We start from the raw sequence: 19,956 nt of genomic DNA on the forward strand, positions 1-19,956 counted from the left end.
GGACAGATTAATAATAATAATAATAATAATAATAATAATAATAATAATTTTTATTTATATATCCTGCCTCTCCCTATGGATCAAGGCAGGAGAACAGCACATATATACATGTACACTTAGTTAAAATATATTCTCATTATACAAAGCAAAATTTAAAAACACATTAAAATACCTGTACATCTGCAATATCAAAATCTGGTTCCTCATCAAGTTCCAAGTGGAGTATCATCTTAAGCTGTTAAAGCAGGTCTGGGGGATAGGCTCGCCGGAAGAAATCCATGTTGATTGCCTTCTTAAAGGCATCTAAGGTGGTAATGAGACGGATCTCCTCCGGCAAGCCATTCCACAATTTGGGAGCCATCACAGTGAATGCCCTATGGGAAGTAGATCTTAATCTAGTCTTCGGGCAGTCCAATAGGTTCTTCCCTGTAGTTCTGAGAGTGCGGGGCGGATTGTGTAGGGAGACTAATCAATTAACTAATTAATTAGCTTCTGCAATTTTAGATTTGTGGCCTAAATACCATAAAGATACCAGATTCTGCATTATCTTGGAAGCTAAGCCTGGTGAGCCAAAAAATATCAGGTGCTGTGGACTATTGGGGGGGGGGATACAGACAGGCAGCTCCATGTCGCCCATATTTACCCCTTGTTGGGGCCGCGCCAACCGCACGGTGCGGCACTGACATGCTCCTTAAAGGGAAACTGCCTATAGCGGCATCTTTTTAGGAGTGCTATAATGGCACTCGCACACCATGACGCCATCACTTCTGGGGAATGCCATTTGGGCGCGTGGACACCCATGTATCATTGTTGCGTGCCCCGTATGGGTGAAGGCTGCAGCAAGATGGTGCATGCTAGTAGGGCTGGACACGTATGGATGTCCAGCCCTCTGGAGCCCCTAAAATCAGCCCCAGGCCGACGTTTTGTGCCAATCTGTACTAGGCCTATATTTCAGAGTAAGCAACTGGCAAGACACCACTGAGCATCCTTGCCTAAGAAACCTATGAAATTAATGGGGTCATTATGAGTTGACAGGTGACTTGAAGACACACACACAGAGAGAGAGAGAGAGAGAGAGAGAGAGAGTTAGATTTATCTAAAGTTAGTAAGACAGGTCTTGTAATAATATGAGTACAGATGTTGCTATACTAATTATTAGAGTACATAACCAATCGAGGAAAGAAAAATATGACAAACCTACCATTTATACTGATGACAAAACTCTCCAGAATATCTTTTCAAATCTTAACAGCAACAAAATATCAAAATAGTGCCAGTATTGTACATATTTTTTGTATCTTGTCTTGTTTTGTTATAAGAAACTTTATTCACTTCTGTTATGGAAACATTAATGTACACTAAAGGATTATCATGATTCTTTGATTACATTCTCATTGTCTTGTTTAATATCTGCCTGTGTTTTTCTAATCTTTTCTCTAAAGATTGTCTGTAAAGATTGGTTTTTAAAAAAAAGAAAAGAAAGAAAGTGAGCAGGTAACAAAGAGAGTGCCTGTTAGGTTTTATTGCTTTAAAATAATAGATACCATATTTTCCGGCATATAAGACGAACCCCAACTTTTCCAGTTAAAATATAGAGTTTGGGATATACTTGCCATATAAGACTACCCCTCTTCCAACACACACCAAATAAAAATTAAAAAAAAAACATCAGATTTGATTTCAATATGGTAATTTTAATTCAAATGCTTATGACATGCAGGTACTTAGCAGGAAACCTTGTTGTATACAAAGCCTGCTTGGACTGGTCAGCTCTCCCTGCCTGCCCAGCCCTCCCTGCCTCCAAGACTATCAGAGCAGTAGCTGCTTTCATACGAATGCCGCATACAGCGGGGATGCATCCACAGCCGTTTTTGAGCTCCCCCACCATATGCAGCAACCATAGATTCTCCAGTCTGCCCTATAAGATGACACCCGGGCGTATAAGACGACCCCCAACTTTTGAGATTTTCTTGGGTTAAAAAGTAGTCTTATACACCAGAAAATACAGTATTCATATTGTTGCTGTGTAAAAAGCCTCTGCTTAGAAAAGGTAATATTAGGAAATGAATAACATCTGCATTGGGTTTAGAGTTACACCAGTCCTCCACCCTCTCACAATACAAATAAAAAACTGCTTAGGGTTTACGTAGGGTGTTATGAGAAGAGTATAACATGTAGAAATGGGCAGATTAATTGTGTACAGGAAATCTCTTGCTCTAGGCATTCATATTTACCTGTAAATCATCATATATTTAAGCATGTTGTTTATGATCTCTTTTTAAAATAAAAATGCTTCTAAGTTGAGGAAGCACAGCTGTAGCACTATTATTTATAGTCTGTAGTTCCTGTTATGATAATAACAGTTGCAAACTTTAAAAAAATATGGGTGCAAAGTTAACTGGGAACATTTTTTTCTGAAAACACTAGACTGAGCTAATTGTTTCACTCTTTTCATGAGTAAAACAAATATTCACTTACAGATCTTTGCTCAACCTTAGTCTCTTTGAACATTTCTGTTTGAAAGGCTTAACAGCTGATCTCCTGAAACTAAAAACTGATGATTTCTGCAGTTATTCATCTGGAGCCTTGCATAAATGAAGTGCTAACTGCATGAGGAAAAAATCACGTTTTAATTTTCCTGTAGAATTTAATAAGAAAATTTAGATCTTATTTCTTGGATGACATAGTAGATTTTGGTCAGAAAAGTGTGTTGGGAGCCTGACAAATAGAATAATTAGATACAACATGTGGAATTTAGTATCCAGCTAGTGCCCTTCTGCCAATATTGACATCTGTCAGAAGAACAAAGAGGAGGGCAGTTTTCAATTGCTCTCCATCTGCCCTGTGTGTTCCTCCCATTTGTTCTAGTATGTGTGTACCTTCAAATGCCTGTCAATTTATAGTGACCTCATGAATTTCATAGGATATTTTTATTATATCTTTTATTTTGTTTATATGCTTTTTCCTGTAGTGAGACCGAAGGCAGCCTACAAAAAGAATCAGCTAAAATCTACCATTAAATTTTTTAACACAATTAAAAATCATCACATTAAAATAGTATAAAATCATTAAAAAGCATACAGAAATTGAAAATAAAGTACACCCCCTATAAGAAGCCACCCTGAGAGCATGTGGAATTTAGTATCCAGTTAGTGTCCTTTAAAATTACATATTTAAAGCCTGCTTGAACAAAGGTTTTGCCTGCTGGCAGTAGAAGAGTAGGGAATAGTAAAACACAGTGCATGAAACCATAGTTTGATCTACGTCGTGCTGATAAGAGATAGGGATTATTTTCCTCCCATAATTCTAGGCACATGAATTTTGCATTTACCGTCAGGTGTAATGTTTTTGAGGCCCTTGTTAACATGTTTTTCTCATCGTCATCATCTTGGTCTGCATTTCTTTTTGTTATAAATTATTTGAGACAATATTACTGTGTGGATTGTGGTCACGTTTCTTTCAGTTTTTACAACATGGGCTGTTTTCTCTGCAGTTATTGCTAGAGCATCAGGATGCCATTGCTCCGGACCAAAATGATGTTTTAAATGAACTACTGCAAGGGCTGGGGGAAGTTCCTGATGTGGACACCTTCCTGGGTAAGTCAACACAACAAAACAAAAAAAATGTATTGAAAGACTGAACCTAGCCTGTACGTGAGTGTAAAGGTAACAGAACTTAATTGGATTTGGTTATTTAACATATATATGAGGCCACTGGTAGAGATCATCCGGAGACATGAGGCAGGGTGTCATCAGTATGCTGATGACACCCAGATATATCTCTCCATGCCTCAGATCACAGCTTTGACTAAGGATGGCATTTCTCCTCTCAATGAATGTCTTAAAGTGATAATGGACTGGATGAGGAAAAACAGACTGAAACTGAATCCAGATAAGATGGAGGTACTTGCTGTTGGGGCCCCTAATCCAGGTATAGGGATATGTCAACCAATCTTGGACGGGATCTCACCCCACTTAAAAGACTGTGTTCACAGCTTGGGAGTGCTCCTGGACTCATCACTTCAGATGTCAAATCAGATAAATGTGACTGTCAGGAGTGCTTGTTATCAGCTCCTGCTAATACGCCAGCTGCATCCTTTCCTGGAACCAGGGGACCTGGAAACAGTAGTACATGTGCTGGTAACTTCATGTCTTGACTTCTGCAATGTGCTCTACGTGGGGCTAGCCTTGTGCCTAGTCCAGAAACTTCAATTAATTCAAAACATGGTGTAAAACAACAATTAAGATTATATTTCCAGGAAAACAAATCAACAGATACAGCACCACATATAATATGGGATGCAGGCAAGGCGGTGGTAAGAGACATACTAATACAACAAGGGTCTAGAAAGAAAAAAGAAAAAGAGAAAATAGGGAAAGACCTAATGGAGAAGCTTAAACAAAAAGAGCAAGAACTTTTTAAAAAATCACCAAAAAATAAAAAGATTCAACAAGATTGGCAAAGTATAAGGAATAAAATAAACCAAATTCAATAAATAAAATAGCAAACAAGATGAAATATGTAAAACACCACCATTTTGAACATGCTAATAAAATAGGCAAATGGTTAGCAACTAAATTAAAAAGTGAAAAAGAGAAAAATGCAATAATTAAACTGAAAACAGAGGAAAAAGAATATAGTAAACGAAGTGAATTAAAACAAATAATTGCAGATTATTTTCAACAACTCTACTCAGCAGGGGAAACAGCGCAGAAAAAGAACAAGGCAATATTAGACTATCTAAGAAAAAAACAAATACCACAGATATCCCAACCCAAAATCTATCTGGACACGAAAAAGAAGATCTAAGGAGAAAGACAGACATAAAAATAATAAACAAGATCAGATACCTAGGTAGTATAATCACAGTGAAAAATTCTGGCTTATACAAAAATAACTACATCAAAACATGGAATATAATAAAAAAAGATTTAAAAAACTGGAGCAATCAGCAGTTATCCCTCCTTGGCGGAACTGCATCTATAAAGATGAACATACTACCAAAAATGTTCTTATTCCAGTCATTGCCCAACTTGCTAAACAACCATTTAACCTATGGAAGAAGGATAATCAAAGATTTATATGACAGGGGAAAAGACCACGCATTAAAATGACAGCTATGTACGACCGTAAAGAAAAAGGAGGACTGGGACTTCCTAATTTAGAATATTATTTTTATGCCTGTGCATTGATTTGGATAAAAGCTTGGATATTATTGGAAGAAAAAAGAATCTCAGAGCTAGAAAGTTATAACCTCTCAAAAGGCTAGCATGCATATCTATGTTACGAGAATTTCAAAGAAAAGAAAGAATATAAAGATCATTTTATTAGGAAACCGATACTGAGAGTGTAGTATAAATATAAAAAACATTTTTATAATAAACTCCCCAGATGGTTTTCAACGCAGGAGGCGCTCCATAATAAAGAGAATTTAATTAGAGGGATTAGACCCAAGTATGAAGATTTACTAGCAAAAAAGAATGATGTTATATGCCTAAAACCATTAGAAGAATTAGAAAAATAAGGAATAAAAATCCCTTGGTTTATATATTCGCAAATTAGAGAAGACTTTAAAAAAGACATGGACAACTATGAAATAGAGAGTGAAGTAAAGTTATTCGATAAAATTGTGAAGGAAGGAGAAAAAGGCATGATATCCCAATTATATAAAGTATTGATAGATATAGAACTAAAAGAGGAAACGATAAAAACCAATATGGTAAACTGGATGCAAGATTTTGGTAGAACTATTCCATTAGCCCACTGGGAAAAATCTTGGCAACTCACCCATAAATTCTCGAGATGTAACAATCTAAAAGAAAATTATTTTAAGGTTTTTTTTAGGTGGTACCTTACTTCTGCCATATTAGCAAAAATTAAAAGGTTAAAAGAGAATAAAGGCTGGAAGTGCAGGAAAAGGGTAGGCACAATGTTCCATGTATGGTGGAAATGTAAAACAGCAAAGAAATTTTGGACAAAAATCTCTAAAATGATGGAAAGAAAACTGAACTTTAAATTACCATTTGCGCCAGAATTATATTTATTAAACATAACAGAAACTGTAAATGAAAGGTTGAATCCGGAAAAAATTGACATTTTGATTTATATGTTAACTGCGGTGCGAATTGTGTATGCACATTATTGGAAGTGTAATAAGGGTCTCACCATGAAAGAATGCATCACAAATGTGCAAGAATTGGCCGCAATGGACACACTCTCTGTAGTCGAAAAGGGAGATTCATTTCAATAGCATAAGAAAAAATGGGAGAAAGTAGCAGAACTTTGGGCTTAACTACAGAAGGAAGGTAAATAATGTATATCAAGTCAACCTTTCTTACGGTCACAATTCAATGAGACTACGTTTCCTTTTACTTATTTGTTTTTGTTTGTTCCATTTCTACAATTCTCATATTTGTAAATGTTAAATAAGCAACTAAATAATTTTAAAAAACCACGGTGGCCAGAGTAGTCACTGGGACAAGAAAAGGTAACCACATAACACTATTTAAAAATCTCTCCACTGGCTGCCTATTAGTTTCCGGGCACAGTACAAGGTGTTGGTGATGATGTTTAAAGCCCTTCATAGTCTGGGTCCAACCTATTTGCGGGGTCACCTGCATCCATATAATCCACCCCACACACTTAGGTCCTCGATCCTATGGGAGAGGTGAGATACAAATAAAATATTGTTATTGTTATTATTACTGCAACTCTTTAGGCACCTTTCTCTAAATCATCTTCTGAAGAGATTCTGGGTTACCTACCCTGTAAGAACACTCAGTTCAGGTCAAGCCTCATTTCAAAGCATTCTCATTTCTATACAGGTTGTATGTATGTTGGTGTATTTTTCAAAATGTTTATTGAATTTATCCCATTCTGAGAATTCAGCATGTATTAATTTGGGTACAGTCCTGTGCAAGTTCTTTGTGAAATGAGGAGACCCCTCCTCCTCCAAAATCTGTCAGTCAAAATAAACAAATAAAGGGCATTGTTTGAGATAGTGGACTTGAATTCTGCCCTGGTATAATATATTGGAAGATGAAGGCTTTGCTCATTTCTCTCACCTTCCTCTTCCTCCTCTCCAATCTTCTAGGACAGAATTTTTCTAAAAGATGCTTTCCTGGCCAATGCCTCAGAATTGTGCTCACTTGTTGATTTAGCACAAAGATCCACACAGGAGCTCTTTCAGAAGGAGAGATATTGGGATGAAGCCCAGCTACTTGTCAGATGTAGCAGTATAATGTGTCCTTCACAAGTGTACAGTACAGTGTTGAAGGTGTGGGGTTTAATAACTCTTTAATACAGTAAAGAATTAGTCCTCTCCACATTTTTACTAAGCTGCAATTGAAAGCACTAGGGACCCTATATATGAATTCATATATGGATTAAGAGAGCCCTCTTTTCCCATCTCCCCTCCCAAATTGCAAATGTTTTTCCCTGTCTACTCCCAAATTGAAAATGAAGCGACACCATTTGGAACAATCCTAGTTCTACAGCTCTTTAGAAATACCCATGTGAATAAAGCATGTGTCTAATGGTGACAGTTAGCACACACTTGATAGATAATTGCTGTCACTGGCACAGAAACCTTTATAACAGACTGTCAAATATTTATGTAGGTCATTAAACTGACCTAGGGAGCCCTTCCTGATTATTTGCAGCCTCTGGCAAAATTCCAAGTACAAGCATAGTTCAGTTAACAAAGCCTCTGACTTTTATAAAGTCTTTTTAGCCACCCAGCCTGCTTTCCCTCCTTGTCCTCTGCCTACTTGGCAGTGTTTTAGCAGCATCTGCATTGGGGGCATAGAGAAGGGGACTGGAGAAACACAGATTTTTGGTATCAGATTGCAGCAGCATGTCTGCAGTCATGCAATAAACAAAGCTTAAACTGGAGAAGAGCAGAATTCTATTGGATGTATATGTCTAGCAATTTTAGTAAAAAAAAAAAAATAGAACCCAAAAACCTAGGTCGACTTATCCATGGGTCAATGTAAATACTATACTTTAACTCTTTTCAGAAAGGGAACCATTCCCTGGTGAAAAGCAAGTTTGTAATCTGTCCTGGAAGCACTGAGCTCCCTCTGCTCTCTCTTCCATCCAGCCTTAAGGGTGAGCACAAAGAGTTACGCCTGCCATAATTTTCTAGGTTCTTTGGCATTGTTTTCCTTTGTTTCATCATTTAGATCCTTTGTTGCACGTTCCTAAATTTTACCCTTGACTTATCCAAGGGTCATATCAAAATCTATAATTTTTGCCCCCAAAACTTGCCTTCCACATATACATGAGGTCAACTTATAGTCGAGTATATATGGTATAGTTAATGGGACTGGAGCATCCATGGATTTTGGTATCCATGGGGGATCCTGGAACCAAACCCCAGTGGATATCAGTGACCCACTCTAATTGTTTTATGGGCAGAACAGTATATATTGTACAAGACCATGTAGTCTTACCAAAGGCCAAGAATTTTGCATTTTTCTACCAAATTCATCAATCCTAACTTTTTAAAAGTTGCTAGCTGAGATACCACAAAAGTGTTTTTGTGTGTGTGCACATGATAGAGAGTTTCAAATTTTTATTTTTTTAAATTACAAAATAGCCACTTGATGTCATCATAAGCTTAACATTAGAAGTATTAATACTTCTCTTTCTTTTTCCCACAGGAGAAGGAGCCGTTGATCCCAATGACCCTAACAAGGAAAACACTTTAAGTCAGCTTTTTAAGACAGAAATTTCTCTTTCACTGACCAGGAAATATGATTTACGGGAAGGTGAAGAACAGGACATCAAGGGCCTGATGATGAAGTATGTTTCCATAAAATGTAGAAATACCAATGTTTTCCTGAAAATGAAGTGCTGTACTTTCCTAGTCATATAGGACTAAAGACTTTTATTTTATTTGTACAATTTATTAAGTCTCAATAATAGATAAATGAGGGTTTTGGCAAATAAGTGGTATGTATGCTAAGGAGGTTTTGGCATTTAAACCTATAAAGGATATTGTATGATGAAGTATCAGTTGTTGGAATATTTCTTGACTGAAGGCAAATTGTTATTTTGACTCCTTAACATGCAGTGGTACATCCAGAAATTAGTGGAACTTCATTAAAATGAGCTCAGTGTAATGGATTTGACTGCTAGACAGCTAATAAAAATAGACAAATTTGAATGAAGCAACCATAATCCCTGAAATAATTTGGGTGGTGTGTGTGTGAAGAAAAGTGAGGCAGTTGGATAGACAAAACTATCATAGAAATAAATTCCAATACACTCTAGCAGTGTTAAATCTAAGACAGATGTTTCCTTTGGTTTCCTGTAAGGTCTAATCTGTATCCTGCTAGTTAAACATTCCTGCAGTTGTTTCCCCTAAAACCTTATCATACAGCAGTTACAGTATGTTCTTTCTATGTTTGCCCAAGAACATTTTATTAAGTTTTCCAAAAATGTCTTATTATAAACATGTATCAAAATATCATCACCCAGTTTTGCATATTGAGTCATCAGTATAAAATGTGATGATTCTAAAACCTGTATTGTGTTTTATAATTAAACAAATTCCAAAGTGGTGTAAAAGTGTTCAGTTAAAACAATCAAAAGCAGTAATACAGGGGATAAAATAGCAGTAAGAGTTTTAAGAACAATAAACCAGTAAACAGCAGAGTAATTAAAGGTATTTGCTGGACAGCAGAAGATAAGCAGGCTTGGACACTTGTTGTTTATTTATTTTATTTATTTACTGTAGGGTGTTTAGTATTAATTCTGTTAAAAGTATCCAAAAAAACACATCGTGTAAAAACATGACATCAAAAATAAATATGTTGACTTTATAATTATTGTTATTAAATAGTGACAGTTCCAGGGGTGCAAACATTACCCAGGCTTTCTTCATCTTGGACTTATGTCACTGAGGCTTATGACATTTTTGGCATATGGTTTGGTTTAATGGAATGAAAGCTCAAATTGAAGTAGAAGCTCACAACATCAACCCCTCAGCTGTTGTTATTGATGTGTGCCTTTAGGTTTTTACTGACTTATGGCAACCCTAAGGCAAATTCATCAAAGGATTTTCTTGGCAATATTTCTTCAGAGGTGGTTTTTCTTTGCCTAAGACTGAGTGTGACCTGCCCAAGATCAAGATCACCCAAGTGGGAATTCTCACCCTGGTCTCCAGAGTCATAGTCCAAACACTCAAACCACTACACCACACATTCTCACTAACACCTGAGCTAGGATGGGCAAGTCATCCAGTTGCACTCTTCCCTCATAGATTCGTATAAAAATATGAACTGAACTAAAATTTTCACTCATTCCTAATCCTATTTCTTATTTGCAGAGAAACAGATATGTTAGTCTGTTTCAGCATTTAAAAAAGTAAACAAGTATCTGTGTGGCACTTTGAAGACTAACCACATTATTTCAGCGTAAATCTTCATGGACCTAAATCCATCAGTGATACCTTTATTGGCCAACCAAAATGCACAATATACTTGTTGCAAGCTTTTGAAGCTCAATGGGCTTCTTCATCAGGCAAGATGTTACAAACCAAACAGAAGAAGGGAAAAAAAACAATTGGAGATGTCAGTCGGATGCCTACATGTTCGTTCAGTCCTTAGTAAAGATAGTATGCTGGGGAGGATATCTTTTGCAGGCAGGCTCCTCCTCCTTCTGTTCATGTGGCAATAGGGAGATTTTCAAAGTCCAGGAAATTTAAAGTCCATTTGCATCCCTACAGGGACCCTTCTTTTGCAGGCAGAGAACAATGGATTCTTGAATTAAGTCTCCCAGGAACAATTTGGTGGTATAGAGGTAAAACATGTGAATTCAGTCCAAATTTAAGAAGATGAAAAAATTGTTTTACCTTGGTTGATGTCCCAGGCCACAGGCTACTCTTCTTGATTCTCCTGTTACAGCTACAACAGGACCTACTTCATCATATGCGAGTTACTGCAAACTTATTAGGGTTATTTGTACCAAAGACTTATTGCAGAGAGCAACTCTGCTCTCTATGTGTTACTGTCAGTTTCCTTCAGAAGTAGTAGTTTTAGTGATAGTGATAGAAGTAATAGTATTTCTACACTTTCTGTATCATCTTCCAAGGGCTCCCAAAGCAATTAACAAGTAAAAATAAATTAAAATAATATAAAATAAAAACATTTTAAAATATATTAAAATATTCATAAAAAGCCTGTAAAGCAGTCTAAAAACAGTCCTAGAATCCAGTTTTGAAACAGTTAAAACAGCAGGTTCAAACATTGAATGCCACACATAATAGCAGTGTTTTGGCTGCCCACTGGAAGCTCAAAAGAGAAATCCTAGCCAGCCTAGCTTTCTTGGTTAGGGAGTTTCACAGCTGAGGCACTGAGAAATATGCAGGTGTGTCCTTGTTTCCTGCTTACCCACAGATCTGACATGATCTCCTCACCTTGTCTAGCCAGGGAAGAATCATGATAAGTTGTCTCCTCTGATTATCTTTATCTTTTTGAGTCCTCTTAGCCAGAGCCCTCACCCAGGTGTTAAGAGCTATCAGCCACCATTTGTCAGGTCTTAAAGTGACATTCCCTCTGGGCAATTTGCTCTGACAGTTCTACCCACAGAAATCTTTAAAATTACAGCGTCAGAAGGGATCCAGCCCAGTGCTGAATTTCATTACCTTAAGCAGTTGTCTCATATTTTTAGGCTGATCTTTAAAAAAAATTTTTTTAGGCTGATCTTTAAAAAATTGAGTGTCAGTAAAAAAAAAAAAAGAGAGACATCAGTCTAAAGTCATAAGTTAAGAAGAAAAACAGAACAGCAACAAGCCTGGTTTAAAATATTAGCCAGTTCACACTAGATGCTATAGAATACCTGGCTAAATAAAAACATCCTTGCTCATTACTGGAATATGTTAAGAATACACCTGACATTGCCACTAATAAAATAATGTTATAGAGAGTGAATAGAACAGACTCTCATAGGATTGCATTGTAAAGTGACTTTTTCTAAATCAAAATTGTTTCCCCTCTTCCATTAAGGACAAAAAGGCTTATTATTGACGTGATACAAGCTCAGCCAGGAGAGTCACTTGCAAAAATCTTGGAAACGCCAGCAACAGAACTTCAGGTAATTAAATTCATGTTTATCGATCTGAAGATTTAAGTCTTGAGAGAGCAGTGTAAGGAGCAAATGTGTGATTAAAGAAAACTAGCCATGTTCTTTCCTGTGAATGAATATAATTGAATGTTATTTACTCACCAGCAGAAATAACCTAGCTTTGCAAGACACCCCTTTTACTGTATATACTCAACTATAAGTCAACCTCATATATAAGTCAAGGTCAGGTTTTAGGGCCAAAATTGTGCATTTTGCCATGTCCCATGGATAAGTCAAGGCTAAAACTTGGAGGCACCTTCAATGGGTGTATGTGTGCATATGGCAAGAAAGACTCTCATTGAGACTTTTCTTCGTCATTTCAGCTTTCATTTCAGCCAGATGCTTAAACAAACAGCAATATCAATCAATCACCCAGGACTCTTTCTGCTTGGCTCTTTCTTGCTAAACCCCAATCTGCATGGCATGGGGAAATCTGAAAGTGCTGCTATCACATTTCCATAGTGACCCATAAATAAGTTGACCTGGGATTTTGGGGTCAATTTTGGGGCATACATTTTTAGATTTATAGAAGAGTATATAAAATTACTCCATGTTAAAGCCAAAATAACACTGAAATGTATAGCCCTAGGCTTTAATATCCATAAATCTGGTGTCTAGGTCTCACAGTGCGGCCATGGTGGAGACAGACCCAATCAAAGAGACACATTCTTATATTTTAGTAGATTATATCATGTTCTTGTTCCAGGAAGTTCAGGGGAGTGTATATGATTCTTCTCTCCTCCTTACACATAGTTTATCCTAAGAATCACCCTTTGATGTTGTTCACACTAGGAGAGTGTGACCAGACCAAAACTGCTCACAAGATTCATATTTAGTAGGATTTGAGCCTGGGTTTGTTAGACTTGGTTTAGGGAATCTAGCCACATTACGCTACACTGGTTCTTGAGAAATCTTCAGTGTACTATTTCTAAAGTGGTAAATGGCTTTTAAAAGTATATACAGATCCACAATTTCTTCTCATTGTAGCCCTTGTATATCACTATTTTTGTGAGCATTTGAAATACATATTTAAGACTGATATGTAAAACCAGTATCTGGGATTTAGATCACATTGACTGCGGATACTTCCTATCTACAATTTTTAGTTTAATACATGGAAAATTCCATTGTGATACTCACTGAATTCACAGGATAGTGTTTTGATGGGCTTTGAACTTCAATTTATTTCTTTATGCAGCAAAAACAAACAACTGTCTGGAGAAAATGTGGGAACTGTGTGGAAATATTTTTCTTTAAAATTGTTTACATGCTTTCTGAACCATCAGTCATCAAAAACATCAAGAGTCATTATAGAGAAGTAAATCAAAATATTGACTCTAAAGTGTTTGGAGATGTGCAAACTGGAAGGAATTGCAAGTGGGAGTAAGGTTCCCAGCTAAAATAAAGGACAAGGCATCTGTCCCTTTAATGGTTACTTTGGGACCAAAAAACACTGCAGAAATAATCCAGTTTGAGACTGCTTTAACTACCCTGGCTGAATGCTAGGGATTCTGGGAACGTGAGTTGAGATATTTAACCTTCTCTGCCAGAGAGCTCTATATAAACTAGAAATCCCAGGATTCTCTAGCACTGAGCCAGGACAGTTAAACCAGTGTCAAACTAAATTATTTCTGCAATGTGTTTTGGACCTAAAAGAGGTCCAAAACACACTGTGATCCTTTATTTCACTAGGCAATCCTAAATAGGAGGGGAAACTGGACTGGAGCCCCCATCAATTCAGGAAAGGCTAAAGGAAGTAGGGAGCCAGTTCTGGATGAAAAGCAGAATGATGCATCTTACATAAATAATATGGAAGCACTGAACAAACATAAAACTCAGTAAGTAATGGGCAATGAATTGGCAAATTTGCTACATTTTAAGATATCAGAAGGAAAGTAACAGGTCATCCTGTCTGCCACAGAACAGGACATGAAACAATGGGCTGAATTTAGATTTTGTTTCTGTCAGTAGAAGTACCCCTTAGCAGAGTTTCTCTCAGAGTACTTCTGCTGGTGGAAGCAAAGAGGCCAACATCTTCTCCCTTTATGGCCAGTGCATTAAAGGGGTGGATAGTACCCCAACCACTCCTAGACCAATCTTTCAGGTGTTGCAGGTAAAGATGGGATCACATGCAAACCACCACCTCTTCTAATTCTACCAGTGGGAATCCTCTCCTTAATCAAAAATCTTCTATTAGACCTTCCCTATATCTACTTCACTGTAGGACTCAGGCTTGCATCCTTCCAATGTCACTAAAATGAGTACCCAGACTGTTGGGGCAAATTAGCTTACAGTTGTAAACCACTTAGACACTGCTTAGGCGATATGAAGCGGTATATAAATGAAACTTGTTTGTTTATTTGTTTGTTTGTTTGTATTTCAGTTAGGAGATTTGTGTTAAGTATTCAGAGAAAATGTTTTAGAAATGAAAGAAGTTTTCAGAGAAGCATAATTTCACTAGTTGTCTTCCTTACTATGTTTCCAAAAAAAAAAGTCAGGATAAGCATCTCCCATATAAATGACAGCTAGTCAGGTCACGTATGTATGCTACAAGTAGTAAAAGGAGAAAAGAACTCTGAAACGCCTGGACAAAAGTAGAGAGTACGCATGCAATTTTAGCATAGTCTGACCTTCATTCATACATCCTGCACTTATGCTACATGGTTTCCTTCTCCTCTGTTCACTAGAAAAAAGCAAAGGCAAAGCAGAACAAGCATGTAGGGGACATTAGTACTGTGAGAGTGAACTTATATGGCACTTTTGGCTTGATTGCAGGATTCTTGCCAAAAAGTTGATAACCACTGGATGTGATGAATTTTTGTATATCTTTCACCTTTTAGTTTGGCACTCACATCTTACACAGTGATTTGAACACAAAAGCCTTTTAATTCATGTAGGAAAGTAGTAGCATCTCTGAATCTGAATTGTATATAGTTAATATGTTTTCTTATTTGTATAAAGTTGACAACTGGTCTTTCTCTTAGGAAGCTGAACACTTAAAAGTAATAGAAAAACGTGCAATCCTGGATTCAAAAACTCCAGAGAAAATGAAACACAGCCGATCTGTTCTTGAGGAAGGACAGCTACCATTAGAACAAAAGAAAAGGAAAATACAGAGGAATCTCCGAACACTGGAGCAAGCTGGACTGGTTTCATCTGAAAACAAGTATCAGGACATCATCAATGAAATAGCAAAGGTTATTAGAGTAGCATTACACTTCACCAACTATTTACATGTTTTCATTCTGAATATGAATTTGAGTCACAAAATAATTAAAAAGAAAAATATAGTCAGCCCTCCACATTCATGGGGTTTAGGGTGCAGAACACCAGCAAAAGTGGGGAAACTGTAAATATCCATGGCCCCCCCCCCTTTTCTCAGTGGGACCCTCTCAGGAACACATAGGGGCTAGGGAGGGGAAATGGAGTGCTGGCATTACTGTGGTCCCTAAGTGGGCTTTCTTGCCCTCCCTGCCCCTTTTTCTTTTGTCTGGGGTGCATTTGGAGGCTCTGGGTGCAGCAGAGGGAAGGAGCCTGGAGGGCGGCTGGGACAAACAGTGGGAAATGGAGCCCCTTTCCTCCTGCCTCTGCTGGGCACCACTACCGCCACTCTGGTCTCTTGCCTCCCTTGCCTCTTTCTCCGACAGCTGGGGTGTGTATGGAGGCACAGCAGAGAGCAGGAGTCCCCCCCCCCCTTTCATCTCTTCTCTGAAGTGAATGCTTTGTGTGACTACTTTTGTTGTTGTTGTTGCTGCATGCTTTCAAGTCATTTTCAACTTCAGGTGATCCTAAGGCAAACCTATCATGGAGTTTTCTTGGCAAGATTTGTTCAAAGGGAATTTGCTTTTGCCTTCCTCTGAGGTTGAGAGAATTGGACTTGCCCAACATCACCCAGTGGGCTTCCGTGGCTGAATGGGGATTTGAACCCTGGTCTCCAGAGTCCCAGTCCAAAGCTCAAAATATTAAGACCATGCCAGTGTTCTTGTGACTCCTTTGGTATTCCTTAAATATTTCCAAAATAGTTCTGTTTTTAAGCAGTTTTTACATAGGTTTCCTATCAATTAAATTAAATGCTGGAATATGTTTGTTTCCTACTTCCACTGAGGTACACAATCTCCCCTGCCCATATCATCCTTACAGCAGGTCTGCAGGGACATAGCCAGGGGGGGGGGTTCCTTAGGGTCTGGCCCCCCCCCCCCATTACAAAAATGAATGGTGTGTGCTGCTGCGCCGCCACACCCAAGCCCCATTATAATGGTGGCACTTAGACTGGACCCCCCCCCCCCTTCCTAAAATCCTAGCTACGTCCCTGAGGTCTGTTAGCTAAAATGAGTCTACAGAATTAAAGTGATGGACTTACTAATAAACCACATTTTCTTCCCTGGAAAATTCTTTAGGATATCAGAAATCAAAGAAGATATAGACAACATCGGAAAGCAGAACTGGTAAAACTGCAGCAAACATTGAATGCACTCAATTCCAAGAAAGCTTTTTATGAAGACCAAATCAATTATTATAATACTTACATCAAAACATGTCTAGATAACTTGACAAGAAAGTAAGTAAAAAAATATTTTATAGAAAATGCATTGTAACTAACATGCCAAAGGTCAGAACTAAATAAAGACCTGCTGAAACTTGTTTTAAAAATTAAAACACACTGTAGATGTTAGAAGATATCTTAATACTGAGGTTATGTACATGGAGAACATTCTTCAGATGAATGGAAGGCCAACGTTTCAGAGTACCTTTAGTTGTGTATTCCTGTATAACACAGGTTTGATGGCCTTTGTAGTCTCCTTCATCTCTAGGATTCTGATATTCTAACCTGATGCCCTCCAGATGTTTGGACTTCATCTGCCATCATCCTAACAATAGGCCATGTTGGTTGGAGCAGATGGCCTTTGGGAAACTAACAGCATCTAGATTCTTACTAGATCTCTGACAATTCTGCAGCTCCAAGCTTTTGTCTGTTGTGATTAGTGGAAGCATGGCGGTGGGAATGATGGCATATTTTCCAGTCCTTTGATAGTACAAGTAGTCCTAATTATTATATTCCAAAAGAGTGGGGTTTTTTTTTTTTTGTTTGTTTGTTTTTTGAAAAGCAAGCCTTACTACTTGGCTAATTGTGTCTGCATTTGTTCTTTAAAAAGATGTCATTTGGGAAAGACACAGGCTTGATTAATTATTTTAAACTTGGAAACGTCTGCCTTTCAAAACCAAGAGAAAATACACTGCCTGTGTGGTCTAACATTTGCTTACATTTTTTCCATTTTGCAGAAATTCACGGAGATCAATAAAATTAAGTGGGAAACAAGAGGAAAAAGGAAACAAAATGAAGAATATTTCCCTGAAGTACACAGCAGCAAGGCTACATGAAAAGGGAGTTATACTAGGAATTGATGAGGTTCAGCCTAACCAGTGCGTTTTGTGCTTAATATATTCAGAGTAGTTGTCCAACTAGTCAATTGTTAAATTGCTTGGATGACCTGGCCAAGATCCAGTGGTGTACTTCTGCGAAATCCCATTGTTTACTGATGAATTGATCATCCTTCCTTCCTTCCCACATTCCCACCTTGAAAGCCCACTCCAAAGCCTGGGAATAAGGGCATGTTTTTGGCACTACAGAGACCTGCAGCAAAAGTGTAGAAATAAACCCTAGTCCCCTTGTCATTTGATGCAGAAGTACAGCATTTGAATTTGGCCAATATTTAGTAACAAGACTCCTTTTAAAAAGATTTTCCATTTTATAACTGCTTGTTTTGATTTTTATGTCTAGTTTTTTGGCATATTTACCCATACCTGTCTTTTACTTTTTTAAGGTTTAAGAATGTGATGTTTGAAATTACACCTGGTGAAGAGGTGGGTGACTTTGATATCAAAGCTAAATTCTTGGGAGTGGAGATGGAAAAGGTGCAGCTCCATTTTCAGGTAATTTTTTAAAAAGTCTTGTAAGATGCGTGTGTACTTCACTCATACATTGATTCTGTTAGGTAGTGGAAATGTTCAGGTATTTTACATGTCTTACCATAGTAGTTTATTTCAACAGCACTAGGTTAAATCATTATTTTGACAGTATTTGAGATGAAGGTGAGTGCTGTAACTGAAATCTAGTCTTCTCTGAAACTATTTAGTGAGATTATGATTGATACCTAACCTTGCAAAATTTCCTTTTTTGAACAGAACAGAATCCCCCATTCAGTATAGCCAATATCTGTGCTGGCTGTGGGATTCCGAAAGCTGTCGTGCAAAAACTAGATATTTTCCAAGCTCTAAACTATGTGAAACTTTCACTGAGGGCTCCAAATCATACTTTAGCCTCTATACTATACCATTCTTTGTCCAGTTCCAGATCAGTTGACTGGATTATACAAGTTTTCATTTATATGTGTTAAACATTTTTTATTACTAACAAGTCAATGTTGTTTTATTATGCTGTATATTCTTATTAATTACCACACTTGATTTTTTTTATGTGTGTGTTATACAGTATTTGTTAAGGCTGAATCCAAAATTCCACTGAAATATCCCATTTCCAGGCCTGCCTCCCCGCACTCCTCCATGTAAGCCCAAAATCAGTTCTGGTGGGTTTGCCAGTCCTCCAGAGCCAGCTTTGGAGTGCATGGAAGGCTATAGTAGGAATGGGGGGTGGGGTTACGATCCTGATTCTCCTGGAATCTATTGCTCTGGTCATGGAAGACCAGCATTGGATCCTTTCCATAACATTTGGTTGTTTTTATTGTTGCATGCTTTCAAGTTATGGTGACCCTAAGGTGAATCTGTCACAAGGTTTTCTTGGCAAGATTTGTTCAGAGGCGATTTCCCTTTGCCTTTCTCTGAGGCTGAGAGAGAATGATTTCCCCAAGGTCACCGAGTGGGTTTACATGGCTGAGCGAAGATTCAAACATGGTTCTCCAGAGTCATAGTCCAACACAAACCACTACACCATGCTAGCTCTTAGTTGTTTTTATTAATGCTTTTTTTAAAAATGCAACCTATGAAAGAAAATAGAAGTGTGAATCTTTCATCTTTATCTGAGTGACCTCTGTCACTGCATTAATGAAGGAAATCAATCTGTTGAAAATGAGAAATTCTGGTATCTTACAAAAATGCTGACATCTTAGTATGCACTTGGCATGTGTACACTTTCATCATTGATTTATCATTGATGCCCCATATGTCTGTGGTCCTGGGGCTTTTTGTGTTAGTTTTCTCTAGATTTCAAATAGATACTAAAATTTGGCATAACATTGTTTGAAAAGAGGATTGATGGTTTATTTTCTATGTATGTGTTTACTTTTAGATATTCCTCATTTATATAATTAAATGCATTTGATGTGCACCCTACTTTAAAATGTGTAAAAACAGGTAGACTTTGAAAAAACACTGAAATAATTTTCTTCATTATTGTAGGATTTGCTTCAGATGCAGTATGAAGGCGTCTCTGTAATGAAAATGTTTGATAAAGCTAAAGTGAATGTAAACCTCCTAATATTTCTGCTGAACAAGAAATTCTATGGAAAATGAAGATTATTGATATCTGGACTTTGCTTCAAATCAAGCCCCAGTTGTGGGTCTGTGTTTTCACTATTTGAAGCTTATTACACTTTCTTCAAGGAAGTCAAGAAGAATGTACTTATGTGCCTTTTTCATCATTTGATAATATAGTAGTAAATAAGAAAATACAAATCAATTTAAACACTTCCAGGTTTCCATGGTGTTGGTACTCAATTTCAAAAATGATTTAGTGGAATCCAAACATTGTGTGGTTGATCTTTTTAAATATTCGGGTCATTTATTTGAACAGCATACATAGAAATTCATTCA

General features: G+C 37.4%; 1 protein-coding gene across 2 annotated transcripts in view; it reads left to right on the plus strand.

The window, feature by feature from the left end:
- IQGAP2 (IQ motif containing GTPase activating protein 2) overlaps nucleotides 1-19,950 on the plus strand; it is a 192,794-nt gene extending 172,844 nt beyond the window's left edge. For both annotated transcript variants that reach the window (XM_042448191.1, XM_042448192.1), the window contains 8 exons: nucleotides 3,494-3,596; nucleotides 8,664-8,805; nucleotides 12,012-12,099; nucleotides 15,114-15,326; nucleotides 16,527-16,687; nucleotides 17,410-17,550; nucleotides 17,952-18,060; nucleotides 19,543-19,950. In XM_042448191.1, coding sequence (XP_042304125.1) covers nucleotides 3,494-3,596; nucleotides 8,664-8,805; nucleotides 12,012-12,099; nucleotides 15,114-15,326; nucleotides 16,527-16,687; nucleotides 17,410-17,550; nucleotides 17,952-18,060; nucleotides 19,543-19,656 — 1,071 coding nt within the window. In that variant the 3' untranslated portion in view covers nucleotides 19,657-19,950. The remainder of the gene's footprint in view (nucleotides 1-3,493; nucleotides 3,597-8,663; nucleotides 8,806-12,011; nucleotides 12,100-15,113; nucleotides 15,327-16,526; nucleotides 16,688-17,409; nucleotides 17,551-17,951; nucleotides 18,061-19,542) is intronic.
- The last annotated feature ends 6 nt before the right edge of the window (nucleotides 19,951-19,956 follow it).

The sequence above is a fragment of the Sceloporus undulatus genome, chromosome 2, assembly GCF_019175285.1.
Source record: "Sceloporus undulatus isolate JIND9_A2432 ecotype Alabama chromosome 2, SceUnd_v1.1, whole genome shotgun sequence".
Lineage (NCBI taxonomy): Eukaryota > Metazoa > Chordata > Lepidosauria > Squamata > Phrynosomatidae > Sceloporus > Sceloporus undulatus.